We start from the raw sequence: 17,183 nt of genomic DNA, 5'->3' as shown, positions 1-17,183 counted from the left end.
TGTGTGAGCTGATGAGTATTGCAGTAGCAAGCTTTTGCCATTCATTCACTTACAAGTGATCATTACCGTGGAAGTTATGTAGTGTTTGGCTACAACACGGCATAAGATTAGAAAGGCTAATTATCCAAGGTGATTTTGTGCGGCCACACCGTAACATGAAAGGACATTCAACCTTTTTATCTTCATTATAGTCTTAGAAAAAAGATAAATGAGCACAAATGAACGTGAATATTCATTTTTCATCACCCACTTTTTTTCTCTTGAAAACGTCTTTCTGTCTATCTAAAATAAATGGTATTGAAAAACAGTCAAATGAGATATGAAGAAGTCAACTATGATATTAGCAGTCTCAGAAATCTTGTATGAAGTATGAAGGATGTAGGATAAAGCATATCTAAGGGACTATGTGTTCTATCTGTCCACCGTTCGCAGTGCAGCTCTGTACTGTAGCCCAGCGGTCCCTCTGGTCTCTTACTTGCAAACAAAGCAAACAAGGAGACATCTCAGCTGAACCATAAAAAAGGAGAAATTGGTTTGATTTATGCAACCAAAATCCCCCTGTGCAGATATAGCCTTTACAATCAAATACTGAAACACAGTTCATCTTCAGCTTGCCTGTTTTGTGTTGATGGTCTTTTTAAGTCCCAAAGAAATCCTTGCCTTGACGTTCCCCTCTATTTAATCATTCAAAAATCATTCTTGCGTATTCACCTATAATAGTCTTTTTTGCCTTTGTGATTGCTTTTGTACCTCAAACTCAATCTTGTACTCCCAATTGTTTATCTTCTCAGGCTCAGGGATACCAGAGGTGAGAACCATGTTGGCGGGATTTGAAATGCCGCATTATTTGTCTCTCACTAATTTGTTTTCCAAGTTCTTGGGCCTCATCTGTACACTGGCTGCTGGCAGCACTGTTTTCCTGGGCAAAGTGGTAAGATGACTCAGCATGTCTTTTTGTTACTCAGAATGCGCAGCAGTAATGTAATCATTTTGCTAATGGTGTGTTTTCTGATTTGTTGTGACGGTTCTGTATATTTACCTCGAAACATCAGGGTCCATTTGTGCATCTTTCCACCATGGTGGGAGGTTACCTGAGCAATCTCTGCACTCTCATACAACGTGATAAGAAGGTAAAGCACAGAGAAGTAACTAAAAAGGATGCTGTACATTAAAACAGTCTGTGTATGTTAGAAATAAAGCACATTTTAATTCAACTTTTTTGATATTTAAGCCCAGAAACCTTTCAGTTAAAAAAAAAGAGAAAAGCTTTGATAAACCCCTTATATTGCACATCAGGTACCAAACACCAGGCAAACAAAGCCAGAGATGATTTAGTGGCACAGCTGAAGCTCAGGTGTTAGAGTAGGTAATCTACCAATCACAAGGTCATTGGATTAATCCCTGACCCCTCCAGTCCACCAATCCAAGTGTCTTTGCACAAAATACAGAACTTTTACTTGTCTCCAAAGCAGTACGTGAGCTTAGGCCTAAATAAATGTTTGATCGGGTGAATGACACAGTTGAGTGAGACAGAAAGTTGAGTGCTCAGCACAAGTGGAAAGGTGCTATATAAATCCATTTAGTGGCTAAAAGAGATTTAGAAGTTAGTAAAAAACAAAAGGAGTGTGAACACTGGATGTCATCATTTTGCTGTAAATAGGACCCCTAATCTGTTTGGACAAATAATTCTGACTCAGAATCTATTTGTCATCTTCATCTCTTTCTGCTTACCTCATTGCAACACATTTAATCCTTGGGTTAAGATCAAAGCCTAACTGCTGTAACAGATACCTGATAATGAAAGTGCTGAAATAAGTGCTAAGTGAAATAAAAGTAAGTGATGCATAAATATAATACTAGAACTTGTCTACAGTCTTCCTGGACAGTCTAGAAATATTAATCGCACAGCAGCCCATTATTTGTCAGATAATTCCATTAAAAATGCTCAAAAGGACGCAAATGTTTTTGAGAGGTCCAGATCAGTGCTGAGGTGAAGCCTTTCCAAAATGCTCTAGCTCAGCGGTCCCCAACCTTTTTTGTGCCACTGACCGGTTTATGCCCAACAATATTTTCACGGACCGGCCTTTAAGGTGTCGCGGATAAATACAACAAAATAAAACTAGTACCGGTACCGAAAAAAAAAGAAGATTTATTCATAACACACGTGAAAAGACCCAGGAAAACCGAGTTAACGATAAAAACGATAACAAAATAACGCTGAAAACCGATAAAAACTCTGAAAACCATACATTTCACACCTGAGCCTCAACTCTCGCGGCCCGGTACCAAACGACTCACGGACCGGTACAGGTCCGAGGCCCGGGGGTTGGGGACCGCTGCTCTAGCTGTAAGTGGGCAGTGTCATCTTCCACCTCTCAGCCAAAGCTGCCATAAGCAAATCATGCAAACTTCAACCCTCATGCAGTTGTCCTAAATGAGAAAATTAGCGATAAAAACTAAAATTGCTTCTTGTTTCAGGTTGCAAGCATTTTTGGTTTATACTTTAAATTTGTGCGTTTTAACATGATGGTCTATGGAGGACGACTCATTTTTGGAGCCAGCCACGAGTGGCCGTTTGAGGAACTGCAGCTTTTGACACGTCAGAAAAAATGAATCACATCGAAGGACTGGAATAATTCCAGTAAAGACAGAGTCATCTTTACAGGAAACACAATAAGAGAACATAGGCTCTACATGCTTGTTAAGGCCTGAGTGATGTCTAAATGTTAAGAGCTTTGTGTTTGATTCTTCCACTGTTTGGAGGCCATGTTATTTGAATCATAGCAAGGGACCTCAGATGGGCTCAGACGGGGTGTGAAATGCTTCTCTGGAAAACAATAAAGGAAATCCTGCTACGTTCTTTAAAGCATAAAAGTCTGAAAAAAGAGACAGCACACACACTACAGCATGTGTTTCTTGTAGGAAAAAGCAGCTGGACAAATGTTGGTTGTATCTGCCGGGGTCGGGGTAGCCAGCTGCTTCGGAGCTCCCATTGGCGGTGAGAAAGCCAGGTTGAGCTTCTTTTTTTTTTTTTACTTTTTATGTATCTGCTCACAGCAAATCTGTTTTTCGCACAGTTACTCAGGTAATGCTCTTTTCTGCCTTTGATTTCCCTTTTGCATGCTTCACAAAGTTGCTGTTCCCTTTTATCCTCCCTCAGCCCTATTTGGTCCCCCATCGTGTTTGTATATGTTCCTCCCTCACCTCTTCCTCCTTTGATCACCTCTCCGCCTAATATTTTGATCTTCTTACCTCCATTTCTCTTTTGCATCCTTGCTGGAGGTTCATTGCCAAAGGTTTGTGCTTGAAGGATAAGCTCAAAATGTCACAATTTACATAAAACAGCAGGGGGTCTGTTAACACCTGAAATATACCCCTATTTCTGTTGGCATAGATGCAGACAACACTATTTATTACAGCCTTCCAAAGATTGTACTGTTTAAAGTAGAAAGGGCTACTGCCGTCGCATGCAAAATGTCATCTGCACCTTATTCCTTTGTGTCTTTGCTCCTCTTCCCCTGCAGGTGTGTTGTTCTCTGTGGAGGTGATGAGCTCTCACTTCGCCCTGAGGCATTACTGCCCATGCTTCTTCTCAGCAGCCTGTGGGGCGTTGACCTTCCGACTTTTAGCAGTGTGGGGTGGAGATGGAGGTGATGGATGCACTAAACACCACTCGCTCCTTTAATAGTCTAGAAGTAGAGGGTTTACTTTAGAGTCACAGAAAAAAAAGCCAAATAAAGCCTAGAAGAAGAAGAAGGAATTCCCTCCAAATATGGAAAATTATTGTGTTGCATTGGCCAAAAAAAGAAAGAAGAACACAGTTCACTCAATCAAAATCGAAATATTCTAAAATGAGAAGCTTAATATGAATGCGCGCCTTGTTTTTCTGTATCAGTGCTTGGGGCAGTGGAGCTGAAACAGATGTCAGAGAAAAATGTTCAGCAGTACGTCGAGTAAGTGGTTCAGAGGGTCCAAATCTATTAATTATCCACAGCCTTCCACCAGACAGCCAGACAGCATGTTGATTCAAACTGGATCCAAACACCAAATTCCTGCAGGGAAGGGTTAGGGTAATAAACTTGCTTTCCAGCAGCTAACAGCTCAATAATCAGGCCACAGTAACAGCTCCTCACAGCAACAAGGCCAAGATAATATGATGATAATGACTGAAGAGCTGAGATTTTACTGAAGTCAGACTTACAAGGACACTGTGCTATTTCCTTTTTAAAAGCTGGACCACTTAACACCAACAACTGCGTAGGAAAATAATGACATTTTAAACATGTGTCCTAGATTATACTGGGCCACCTACACGCTACACCTACATGAGCGCTCAGCTGTAGAAACACAGGACATGAAGCTCCAACCGCACAGTTTTTATGCTGATGTTAATGTCAGAGAAGATCTGGAAGTCTGCAGTTACTGAGTCAGCAGAGCGTTGGACACTTCTTTTTTTTTTTACACTGTGTGCCTTTAGTACTTGGTGACGCTGGTTTCCACTGTGCAGTAGTATCATTGACAGCTGATCATGTCATGGTCCTGGGTTGCTGTCCCAGTTTTTCTAAGTTAAGGATCTCTTAGTTTTGGTTATTTTAATACTTACCGTTTACAGTTGCTTTATGTTTTCCCTCGGTTTTCCTGGTTTTGTTTATATTAAGTTATTGTTTCAGTTCATCCTGCCCGTCTCAATCTCTGTGTTTGGTGTTGCTCGTCTTGCCACTTCCTGTTTTATTTTCATAGATGTTTGTCCCCTGTGCCTTGCTAAAGGTTCTACTTCCCTTGTCATCCCTGATTTGTCCCCACTGCTTTTCCCACCCGTTTCCCTCTAGGCTCATGTCCTTTTATAGTTATTGTCTCAGTCACCCCTTGACCTTTGCCAGGTCGACCACAAAGTCTATCCACTCCCAGAGTTTTCTGTAAAATCACTCCTAGTGGCTCCTGGTTATTTGCATTGTCTGGCTTTACTTTCTGCTTTTTTAGCATGTTTTCCTTTTACATTGATCAGCATTCACTTCCACTTAAGCATCCAGCATCCACTTTGGAGGAGCGTTGGAATTCAGTGAGCTCTGCAGAACGACTTGTTCTCTTACCAGTGTTTGTAAAAGCAGACTGCGTGGATAGGTGCTTGATTTTTCTGAGCCTGTGGTAACTGGGCTGAAAACACCTGAATTCAAAGAAGAGACTGTGTGGCCTGTTGCTTTGTCTACATGACAGCAGCTCCTTTACTGCCTGCAGTGCACCAATAATCCACCAGTGGGCAGAAGATGTATGTCACTGCAGCTTTTTCAGTTGCCTATTGATCATGTTGACACATGGATCTCTCAGAAACCCATGTGCCAGACTGTCTGACATAAACAGACTCTCCATCTCTCTCATGGTATTTATCATGAAGATGTCTCATGTTGAAGTAAATCCTTAATAAATGAAATATTTTCTTTTTTTAAATTCTGATTTTATTTCTTTCTGTTGTCAGTAATGTTGACAGCTATATAATAACTCGCCGTGTCAAACATCAACTTTGGCAAAGTTATTGGAAGCATTTAAGCTGGCAGACTGTAAAATCCAATACATTTTGAGTTCAGTAATGTGAGGGATTATTAAATTTGAAAGGCTGTGGGGAAGATTGAAGTGATGCAATTTGTTTTATGTCCACAGAGACTCTCCAGGCCTTGTTCAGAACTAATTTCCCCGATGCTTTACCTTTCTACCCGCTGGAAATTCTGCTGTTTGCTTTCTTGGGGTAGGTTTATTTTGACAGTATCTGCATAATCAAACAGGTCCTCTTTTATTCTCTGTCTGACAGATAATCCCTGACTTCTGGCATTCGTATTCATATCAGTCACAATGAAAACCAGCTGTTTTTCCTGCTGTACCAATTAGCATTCCAATTTTTTTAGTCTCATCTCAACCATTTCCTCCTCCTCCTTCTCCTTCCCATGACTTCTCCAAGTGTAATGACTTCCGATAGTCTGTTGCTGCCTGGATTAAAATTAGCCTCTCATCTCTCACTGTGGTTTGTGTCACTGTCTGAAAACAGGCTGCTGTGTGGGGCTGTGAGCTGCTGCTACCTCTTCTGCCACAGGTGGATCCTGCGTTTCACTAAAACAAACCCAGTTTTCGCCAAGATGCTGACGACAGAGTGAGAGCTCTTTGCAACCTGAATTGTGCTGTAAAATCTGCTTGACAACTTATTTGCCTTTTTTTCCAGATAGAAGCAAATATTTGTCGAGTAACACACTTTAAACCCCTGAAAGCATGGACTAGAGTAGATAGGAAAACATTTCAGGTTATTTAGAAGTCAGACAGACAATTTTAAAAGCTAATGGAATGAACCAAATGCCTGTATTTTGCAGGAAGGCTCTGTACTCAGGCATGGTTGTCTTCTTCCTGGCATCACTGACGTTTCCCCATTTTGCTGGTCATTACATGGCTTCTAAGGTGGGCATCAGCAGCATTTAAAGACATAAACACTGCAGTGAGTCACGCTGTTGCTTTCGTCTGAATGTTCCTTCATTATAATGCACTTTATTCTGAGTCACTCCCGTGTATGCTGCGTTGCTCTCATCCTCCTATAAATTGTAACTATTAATCCACAATTATAGTCTGCAACAATTTCACCGCTCACTCCAACACTTGATCTGAGCCTGATCAGATTGTTTAACTCCATTACAAGCTCAAACACTTTGTTTGTGTTTGTCATTACTTTGCTCTTCCTTAGACATTATTACACTCACCACAGAGGCTTATTTCACTTTTATTTCTGTCAGGGTGTCAGCTCACAATATCTAATTCTATCTCAGTAACTCATAACTGAGATTTTTGGCGCAAAGCTTCTTGAATAATTTCCCAGTTCTAACATAAAGAAGAAACTTTCTTGTTTCCTAATTCCATTTAAAAAGCTCTGATTGACTCTGATTGCTGTTTTTTTTTTTTTCAAATCATAATAATCCCATTAAGCTAGCAAAGACGCTAATTGATGCCGTTGTTGAATATCACCATCACATCAGAATGAATATCAGCATAGAAATGCTCTTAGCAGAGGTAGTGCATCTGAAAATGTCGGTCATGTGCATTGATGAGCCACTGCTTAATTATTCCATGAAAAACTACCAGTTTAGGCAGCAGCCCTGGTTCAGCTCGAACATGAGGCCCTTTGTTTTTCCCCACTCTCTGCCACCTTTGCTGCCTGCTGTCCACTGTGCTATCTAATAAAGGTCAAAAAAATAATGTTAAAAAATATTGGTACACACAGTTTTCATGCAGATTTGTGTGCAAATTTTGGTATCCATCCAATACCAAATACAGGGCCAGAATTCCCGATACGAACACTGATATCGATACTTTTAACTTAATGGCAGCTTATGTAGGGAAGAGCAGCGTGTAATGAGTTATGAGATGAATCATCGTGAATTTGCATTTTCTGATTTTAACAGCCACTAAATCTGTGGCTGTAATTAGAGAAGACAACAAAACTCGTACTTCAGCTTTTCGTGTATTTTGAAACTGAGGTTTTTAAGACCCGGAATGCAAATGTGCCTTTTTATAAAGTGCTTTGGGTCAGCTTTTGCTGTTTAAATGTGCTATAGTTTATAAGTAAAATCGATGTGACAGTCAACACGAAAAAGTTCAGATATTTTTCATAATGCCTGATTGAGTTATATTTTTTATTTCTTAGAAAATAATTTAACACAATTCCTACATGTTGAACTTAAAGGATAGAAACAAAGTATCGATCCGATACCAACACCGGCGTTGCTGTTGATATCTGGATCGATCCGCCCAGCTCCAGTGCAAACGCACTCTTTGTAAATGAGGACCAATGTTAGCATCAGTCTGTTTTTGTTTCATAATGTGAGGTAGTAATACTAATATCACTAATCTTTTAATCAGTACACCATGAAGGAGCTCCTCACTTCTTTCCTGGATAGCAGGCAGTGGACCTCACAATCCCACAACACCTCCGAGCAGCTGCAGCCTTTGTTGGAGTGGAGCTCATCAGGGACTTCTGTCTACTTCTCTTTAGTTTTCTTTCTGCTCATGAAGGTACAGGAATGCAAAGGTCAATGAAATCATCTTTTTATCTGTCTAGGAATCCTAAGAAGGCACCAAACTCGGCTGCGACTCCTCTTGTTCCTCTCTGCTGGGTCACAGCGACCCATAATTGGAATACAGTAATTGACATTTTCACAATAGAATAGGCAAACTAAAGGCTGTTTAACCTTTGAGGATGAAATGTCTTGTGATGCTTGATGCTCAGTCATACCAGCACTGCGGGTGGAAAGAATGGGTTTTTGACCTTTAACAGCTATTAAAGTAATAGCCCAGTTACTGGTTTTAATCAGTCCCATTATGTGTCCACACATCTCTTCTTCTCATTTGTGTTTGAAGCAGACAGAACACCTTGGAAACGCACAAAAAAGAAAATGAGTTTAAAAGAAAATTTCTACACTGAGAACAGCTTCTGATAGTCACTTTAGCAGGAACCAATGAGCAGTTCTCTCATTTCTACATTTAAATGTGAAACGCAAATGCACATAATGGAATCATTTGTGCATAAATGAGAGCAGTGCAAACACAGCCTGATGTGACTCCTCTGGATGCTCTGTGTCTTTGTGTGTTGTGTCTGAGATGTGGATGTTGGTCCTCGCCTGCACCCTGCCTCTGCCAGCTGGATACTTCATGCCAGTGTTCATCTATGGTGAGTGTTTCAACTTTCAATTTCAATATAACAAGTCCGTCTCACTGCATCCCCCATCTGCAGGAGTGAAATGCTGTCTTTTTCCTAACATGGCAAAGCTACTAAGTAAGAAACCCTTTCTTATTGGTCGTTTTGGTTTCTCTTTTCCAGGGGCAGCTATTGGGCGTTTGATTGGGGAAGGAGCCGCTTATTTGTCTTCCACTGGAGTGACTCCAGGCCAGCAGTGGGCTTCTGTAAACCCAGGAGGCTACGCACTTGCTGGTAGAAAAACCTGACCAGCTGTAGTTTGGTGCTAATATTTTACACTCGCATTGACTTTTGCCTGAATGTCTGAAAGGGACAATTTTGCCTGCATTAATCAGTTTACTTCAAATTTTGCTAAACATTTTCCTAGAGCTACAATTTGAACCCAGTTTTAGCTAATAAGTTAATTTCTATCATCATCATGCCTTTCAACTTTTTAAGTTTTTAAGTAAATTTGCTGAAATGTGGCATTAAATTTAACAAAGCAACAATTCAAAGTGCATCGTATGGTTGGTCTGCTTTAGGTGCAGCGGCCTTCTCTGGCGCTGTCACACACACTTTGTCCCCAGTTCTCGTGGCTATAGAGTTGACTGGTCAGTTCACGCATGCTGTACCCATCCTCCTGGCGACTCTGCTGGCCAACGCCCTGTCACGCTCTGGACAACGCCCATCTTTCTATGATGCCTTGTCCATCAGCAAGAGGCTCCCACACCTTCCCTCTCTGAAGAAGGCAAGTCCTCAGTAAGTAAACACAAAAGGCCGTCTGACAATCTGTAGTAAACCTGCAAACCTGTAAACTTTGGTGCTGATTGTGGGTTTTTTGCATCTAGCTGAGCAGTGTGTGTAATAACATTATATTAGTAAGAAAGTCATATCAATATATAAGGCATGAAAATGTACACTATTACTGAATTCTAGCCAGAAATGGGGAAATGTGTGAAAATGTGAAAAAAACTGAATACAAAGTTTATATTAATAAAATATAAAGTTTGTTTTAGTTAATTTTAGGTTTTCTCATTGCTGTTCAAAGCTTGTTTTTCAAACAGTGTTTCACAGTGAAATATTTCATCAGTTGATGTTTGGATCCTCCGACTCTGAAGTTATGCCGAGTATCAAAAGTTTCAACAAAACTTCAGTCCATGACTGAAACTATAAAACTATAAGGAAGCCAACCATAGTGTAAATAATCATACAACTAACACTTTTATGTATGGCTGTATATAAACTGCTTAAAAAATTATGGGAAGACTTTTTAATCAGAGTACAGCATCAAGTTAGTTGAACGTCTGGGATATTGATCGGGTCAGGTTGTTCATCAGTTTTAGCTGCTTTGGTGTTATTGAGTTCCAGGAGACAGGCAGTTACCCTAGGAGAGCTGACAGGACCGTAGAAGGTCCTTAAACCATTAGCAGGACTGATGTCTGCTCCTTTGACAGAACAGGATGATCACTGCCATAGAATACCAGAATTGGCAGGTCCACCACTGGCATCCTGTGCTTTTCACAGATGACAGCAGGTTCACCCTGAGCACACGTGAAAGGATCTGGAGAAATTATGCTGCCATTAACCTCATTCGGCATGACCGGATTGGCGGTAAATCAGCGATCGTCTGGGGAATCATGTTCATGGAGGGATGCTCAAACCTCTACAGTACAGGCAATCTGGACTGGCACAAGATCTGGGAGAAGATCCCCCAGGACACCAGACATTGTCTTATTAGGAGCACACGCCAACATTGTCGGGCTTGCATACAAGCATGTGGGGGTCATATAAACTACTGAGCACCATTTTTAGTTTCTGCAATGAAATTTGTGCAAAATGGGCCAGCCTGCTGCAACATTTTTGCACTTTGATTTTAGGTATGTCTTTGAATTCAGTCCCCTGTAGGTTGTATTTTAATTTCCTTACTTTCATTCCAAGCACATTATCCAGTCCATATCAGTGCATCCAGCACGACTTTTTGATGTGTTTTGAAAGAGTTCCTTTCATTTTTCACAGCAGTATAGTTGGGGAATGGCTGCAATCACAGCATTGTAAGATGGCGAAAGATGTACCCTTAGGCCCCCTCCTCGATTCAGAGATGGTCTTTCCCTTTTCATGAAAATGGCCTCCTTGACTCCGCGCTCAAACCAGCGTTCCTCCCTGTCCATACGTGTACATCCTCATCCTTGAAAGAGTGTCCACTGGCCTGTAGGTGTAAATAGACTGCAGAGTCCTGGCCTGACGAGGTAGCTCTTCTGTGTTGTGCCATCCGCTTCGCCAGAGGTTGTTTGGTTTCCCCGATGTATAAATCCTGGCGCTCCTCCTGGCACTTAAAGGCGTACACTATGTTACTCTGTTTGTGTCGGGGGACCCGATCCTTGGGGTGGACCAATTTTTGGCGCAGCGTGTTTTGGGGTTTAAAAGCCACAGAGACCCGGTGTTTAGAAAAAAATGCGTCTCAACTACTCCGATACTCCTGACACATATGGGATCACTACAGGTTTTCGCTTGGGCAGCGGTTGTCCTTCTCTCCTGGATCGGCTGGAGCTTTCTTTAGGTGCCTTCCCAGCTTTGACAAACGTCCAGCTGGGATAACCACATTTACTCAGGGCCTTCTTGATGTGCTGTTCTTCTGCCTCCCTGGCCGCTGTGTCAGTGGGGATGGTGTACGCTCTGTGTTGTAGCGTCCTGATGACACCCAGTTTGTGCTCCAGTGGATGATGAGAGTCAAACCTTAGATACTGATCCATATGTGTAGGTTTACGGTAAATGTCAGCTTTTAGATGTCCCCCATTACTGATGGAAATCTCGCAGTCTAAGAAGGCTAACCTGCCACTTTTCATATCCTCCCTGGTGAATTTGATGTGTCGGTCCACCGAGTTAATGTAATCCGTGAAATGTAGTACATCCTAAGATTTAATTTTCACCCAGGTGTCATCCACATATCTGAACCAATGGCTTGGTGGTGTTCCAGGGTAGGATAGCAAAGCCCTCTTTTCCACTTCTTCCATGTACAAATTGGCCACGATGGGTGAAACTGGGGAGCACATGGCACACCCATGTTTCTGCCTGTAGAACTGACCCTTGTATGTGAAGTAGGTGGAATGAAGACACAGTTCCAAAAGCAAACACACTTGGTTGATGCTGAGAGTGGTCCTGTTGCTGAGGTTGGGGTCATCCTGTAATCTCTTACGGACTACCTCCAACGCTTCCGTGACTGGGATGGAAGTGAAGAGAGATGTAACGTCGTACGAGACCATGGTTTCATCTGTCTCAATAATGACATCTCTCACCTTCTCAACGAAATCCAGGGTGTTCTGGATGTTTATAAGATTTGGGGAAACCTGCAGTCAGCTGAGACTGAAGAAGTCACTTGGATGAGTGACGAAACGTTTCTCCCACAAAACGCTACGTCCAGATGAACAGAATCAATTTTTGGAGATTTACTTTCCTGGATGATTGAGAATGCATCAAAACGTTTTAACCAATCAACAATCAACAAACCTGTCTCGCCTACAACTGATTACCAGGCGATTCCCAGGAGCACAGGCGACCATCAGAATCAAAACACTCACAACAATGAATTTAATCTTTTAACCAAGTCAGCCACAAAAAACCCAACAGAAACTCATCATGACAACCCACACTGACAATATCTGGAAACTGGGCACAGAGGCTATGAATGTCAGTAATCATATATCTGCTTAGAACTGTAATTAGAATGAAAATCCAAATGAACTCAGATGTAACAGAGATTTATGTGTCTATACTTGGATCATCATCTGTTTGCCACCCACACAGGATATCAGCCCTTAACCCTCAGGCTCAAATTAAGTTTTTAGTTGCTAATGCACAACCAAGTCCTGCAGTGGTACTTCTGAGTAAAAAAAAACTCATAAAATATGTATGTGGCGTAATCAGGTTGTTAGTTTTTAAGTGTTGCAAATTGGCAACGCCTGCCTTGAGAGGGCTAATGCTTTCTCATGCTTAATGCTGTCACACTTTCAGATATATTTTATTTATAACCTATAGCACGTTTAAACAGCAGAAGTTGACCCAAAGTGCCAGAAACCCAGTTTCAAAATAAATAAAGGCTGAAAAGTGTATTTTGTCGTGTTAACTAATAATCAGATCGATACCGAAATCGACAGTATCACACAGGACTAACAGATATCATGACACCACTTTGGTAAGTTCAGACCACGCATGGATCAGCCTATGTCTGTCAGATGAAGTGTTGTTGGAATAACAAAAGGTCTTCTATATCACTGCCCTGACAGCAGCAGCTGTACTGTCTGACTTCCAACCAGCTCTTATACAACATGCTTCCTGAGTATGAGGGGTGGAAGTGATCCAAATTCATCAGTAAAAGCAGAGCATTGCAGTTCTCCTTTATGCGTTCCTGTTTATCATTTGGCAGCCGCTATTATGCAATTTCAGAATTGATCATTTAATTTAAGCACTGCTGCTTTTTCTCCAGGTGTGACACGATTCATCTCTCTTGCAGGCTTCCATCCACACCAGTCGGACAGGTTGCGGTGAAATCGGTGCTGCTTCAGAAAGCAGCTGGGCCAGTGGAGGCTGAGCAAGCTGTCAGAACCAGCACTGAAATGCAAATCCCTGTGGTAGACTCCTACGGTGAGCGGACAAATGTATTTGATCATAATTCACTCCAATAGTCTGCCTATATTATCTCTTCTTCATTTTATTGCTTTTAAATTTTACATACATGCTGGTCTAAAGCGCACGCACAGGTATGACATCACAAAGATCAACTGAAAGTAAAATAAAATGATGAAAAGTTGTAGCCATCTTAAAGGCTGCAGCAGTACAGCTTCATAAAAGTGCTTCCCCGAGAAGGTGACAATTATGAGAAAATAATCAATTGGGCAGCTGAGCCTTTCGGCAGCAGTTGCACGGATAAATTTTTGTGTTTGGAACAGATGACTCAAAGCCGCTAGAGAGCTGCGCGCACTTTAAACTGCAGCACCGACTGTGGCAAAGAAAATAGATTTTTCTCTCCTCTGTTTTATTGAAGAGTCACAGATTTTGCTGGGGTTTGTCCTGCGATCAGAGCTGCTGACGTTCCTGCGTCGCTGGAAGACTGAGGTGAAAAGGCTGAATGGAGACAGAGAGTTCACTGAGGTTTTTTTTTTTAAAAGCAGCCGTTTAAAAAGAAGAGCGTGTCCGTGCAATCCATTTGACATTGACTGAATGTGAAACAGCTGGAAAAAAAAGATGATTGAAGTAGGATGTGCTGGCAGGACTGCGAACTGATGGAAGAGCTCATTTCATGACAACTCACATCCACTTTAAAGGATTTTCTATTCACAGAAAAATACTTTATTTTATTTTATTTTTTTAGAGGATTACAATAAACTGTTAAAAGTAGGAAATCAGTTTTTCAAGAAAATGGAACCTACTGGTATTAATTCCAGGTCGTGCTTAGCTGTGAAACTCCAAAACAATGTCTGCCCAAAATGTTGACTGTATTGTAATTACAAACTTACATTAAAATTTTCTAGTTTCTAGTGTTGTTATGCAAGTACAATATAAAACCAATCAAGGCATTTACTTGACTTGAGTTTATACCATGAATATTTTTCTTAACCAATTATAATTTGAATAAATAAACATTTGATTTTGTATATTTCAGTTGCATTTTACTCCAAATTACTGATTCATGTTTATGAGCAATTGAAAACCATGTGTGTGTGCAGAGTCCGGAGAAACATCTGGATGAAGGATGCTGCATTTACCAAACCTCCATCGTGATATCACCTCACAACACTGTTCAGGAGGTAGGGGCTCTTTGTTAAATGGAACTGGCAGCGTTACCAGTCATTGATTTAAAGCAACAGTTGGCCCAACAATTGCAAGAAATCCTGTTTATCACTTTCTGAGAACTGGAGGATGATGCACACTTTCCAAAGCACAAACCGGGAGGCAGTTAGCAGAGCATAGCATAATCAGTTGGAAAAAGCTAATAACTAATGAGCTGTTTTATTCACTGTTTTATTCCATTTATGCACAGACTGAAATTGAAAATAAAAGCAACTGGAGCTAGCTTAGTTTTGAAATATTTAGATATGAGTAAAACACTGATGCAGTCTGTCTCTGAAAATGGACCTATCTGGTCTCACATCTCCTGCTTCTCTTAAGTAATGAGCAAATTTTCTGAATGGATAAACTGAACTGTGTTAACTCTTTATCTCTGTCTATCTGAACCTCTCCACTAGCTCTTAGAGTGCCTCAACCATCTGCCACACTCTTCATCTCTCTCCACCTGTTCTCTCTGCTGTTGTTCTCCTAAAAAGAATGCAGTCAGAATGCCAGAAAATCTCACTTTTTTGATGATTAGATCACAAATATAAATACAATAAACCTTTTTTTTTAATGCACAACACTTTTATTCAAGCAAGGAGCAAAACTCATGAGATCATGAATCTCTTTTGTGAGCTCAGGTTTGTCTCTGGCAGGTGAACTTGCAGCTTGCGCAGAGGGTTTATCTTGCTGGGTTGCAAAAGCATCCTCTTCCCTTCCTCACAAAACCTTAAGTTGTAGCAGAGGCTGTGGCACGTGTGCTTCACTGACTCATCGGCTGCTACAGCAACAGGAGACTACACTTCCTCCACCTTCTGGCATTGCCTGCTCCTTGTTGCTGTCACCATCTTTTTTCCTGCAAAATATTTTTATACCCACAGCAAACAAACCAATCAAACAACCAGCAACCAAGTGCCAACAGTTAAAAGCCCTGTTAACTGGTGCTCTCTCTCTCTCCCTCTCTCGCTGCACACTCAAACAAAAAGCTTTGTAGCCAATTAGAGTGAAGTAGATGTTTGAATTGCACACAGCGAACCCAAATCCTTGTGTTTCTGATCAACAATATGCAATTATTTTGGGGGACTTGCTAGACTTTTTTTTTTTTTAATAAGCAGGCAGCTGTTCTCAGAAATAATAACCCCCACTACACTGCTTAACAAATGATAGTGGACAGATACTATTGGATTACATTACCCTAGCACATAAAGAGCAAGATATTTCTCTCGTTAAATTGGAAGAGACAAAAAATGAAGCCAAATGAGAGCAAATTAAAATTAGATTCAACAGATGGCTGAAAAACACTCTAAACACTCAGTTACTTAAATATGTGAAGATAAAGACAGTCTCATCCACAGGGCATATAATTAAAAAAAAAGTCTTCTTTGCAACGTATCTGACAAAACAGCGGGGAAGAAACAAAACAGCGACAACAACAAAAACCCTGCAGTTTCCAGGACATCAGATGAATATTTATGATCTCATCTGAGAAATTGCTTCCATTAACCCTTTTTTCCTCTGCGTGTTCTCAGGCCCACAGTATACTGAGTTTACTCGGATCCCAAACCTTGTTCGTTGCAGACGAAGGAAAGCTGGTCGGGCTTATCACGTGGCCAGAGGTAGGGAGTGTTTTTGTGTACTTTCACCCATGCACAGATGTTACCTTCAACATGCACGTTTTTGTCACATTCCCATGTTCCTCAAATGAGCTTTACTTTGTGCAAACGAGACCACGTCCTTGTATGGATTTGTTAAAATTATGCAGGGCGCTGGGAGAAAATAGCTACTTATGGATTCAAAGCAGTCTCATTTGTTCCTTACCTCCATCTCTTCCTCCTTCTCCCTTTTCTCCTCCAGATGAAGAGGATATTAGAGGACTTGGCCAAAGAAATCTGAGCGACATCACAGCGACATCATCACGTCAGCACATCCTATCAAAATGTATTTTAAATAAACATGTATCCGTCTCTGCCTGATTAGCTCAACGTGTTTAATAATGATGTAATTTCTCTAACAATATTTGCACACCAAACTATACTGTTATCACCTGCAAACTCCTGTGAAAAACATTTATCAGAGCCTATTATCTTTCATTTTTATTTTTGTAATTAGAAGGATCTCGTCCATTAAGCAGATAGCACACAGTCTCATTTACTGCTTTGCACTTTGTCTCACAGTAAAATTGTAAGCACAAAGAATATTAACCAGTGCTAATAAGAAGAAAAACAGTTTTAAAATGTATACAAGTAATAACAGTCAGTCTCTGTTCAGTATATATTAGGTCCTGTGGGGCGCAACTGAAAGTTATGTGACCATGCATCTTAAATAATAACCCAGGGGCAGCCATGTTTTTTTTTTCCCTTTGGGGAGGGGGGTTGGAGGGGGGGGTGTCTTTTTGCAAGATGAGGCTTCCTTGAAAATACACCCAAATGTTTTTGTTTTTATTTTTTGCTTATGGCATTTTTTAAGGGATCAGTGTAGTGTATCTTTGGTAAAGAACTGGGCGGATCAATCCAATATATGATAAGATACTTTGTTTCTATCCTCCAAGTTTAGTGTGTAGCCCAATGAATTGTGTTAAACAAAACATGCACTATGAAAAATGTCTGAACCTTTGACAGTCACGTCTGTTTTATTTACAGCCCACAGCACATTTAAA

The 17,183-nt window shown here is 40.9% G+C and overlaps 1 protein-coding gene across 9 annotated transcripts in view; it reads left to right on the top strand.

Annotated features, from left to right (window-relative positions):
- clcnk (chloride channel K) overlaps positions 1-17,183 on the top strand; it is a 26,975-nt gene extending 9,792 nt beyond the window's left edge. For 2 of the 9 annotated variants that reach the window (XM_082518011.1, XM_082518012.1), the window contains exons 4-19: positions 792-931; positions 1,053-1,130; positions 2,923-2,998; positions 3,525-3,650; positions 5,656-5,740; positions 6,038-6,139; positions 6,354-6,438; positions 7,891-8,043; positions 8,629-8,698; positions 8,849-8,959; positions 9,247-9,463; positions 13,212-13,342; positions 13,743-13,813; positions 14,425-14,505; positions 16,057-16,143; positions 16,382-17,183. In XM_082518011.1, coding sequence (XP_082374137.1) covers positions 792-931; positions 1,053-1,130; positions 2,923-2,998; positions 3,525-3,650; positions 5,656-5,740; positions 6,038-6,139; positions 6,354-6,438; positions 7,891-8,043; positions 8,629-8,698; positions 8,849-8,959; positions 9,247-9,463; positions 13,212-13,342; positions 13,743-13,813; positions 14,425-14,505; positions 16,057-16,143; positions 16,382-16,420 — 1,652 coding nt within the window. In that variant the 3' untranslated portion in view covers positions 16,421-17,183. The remainder of the gene's footprint in view (positions 1-791; positions 932-1,052; positions 1,131-2,922; positions 2,999-3,524; positions 3,651-5,655; positions 5,741-6,037; positions 6,140-6,353; positions 6,439-7,890; positions 8,044-8,628; positions 8,699-8,848; positions 8,960-9,246; positions 9,464-13,211; positions 13,343-13,742; positions 13,814-14,424; positions 14,506-16,056; positions 16,144-16,381) is intronic. The other 7 variants (XM_082518008.1, XM_082518007.1, XM_082518005.1 and 4 more) reach the window with 5 other exon arrangements.

The sequence above is a fragment of the Aulonocara stuartgranti genome (genome assembly GCF_965226115.1).
Source record: "Aulonocara stuartgranti genome assembly, chromosome: 20".
Classification (NCBI taxonomy): Eukaryota; Metazoa; Chordata; class Actinopteri; order Cichliformes; family Cichlidae; genus Aulonocara; species Aulonocara stuartgranti.
This window is presented reverse-complemented; position numbering and strand designations above follow the sequence as displayed.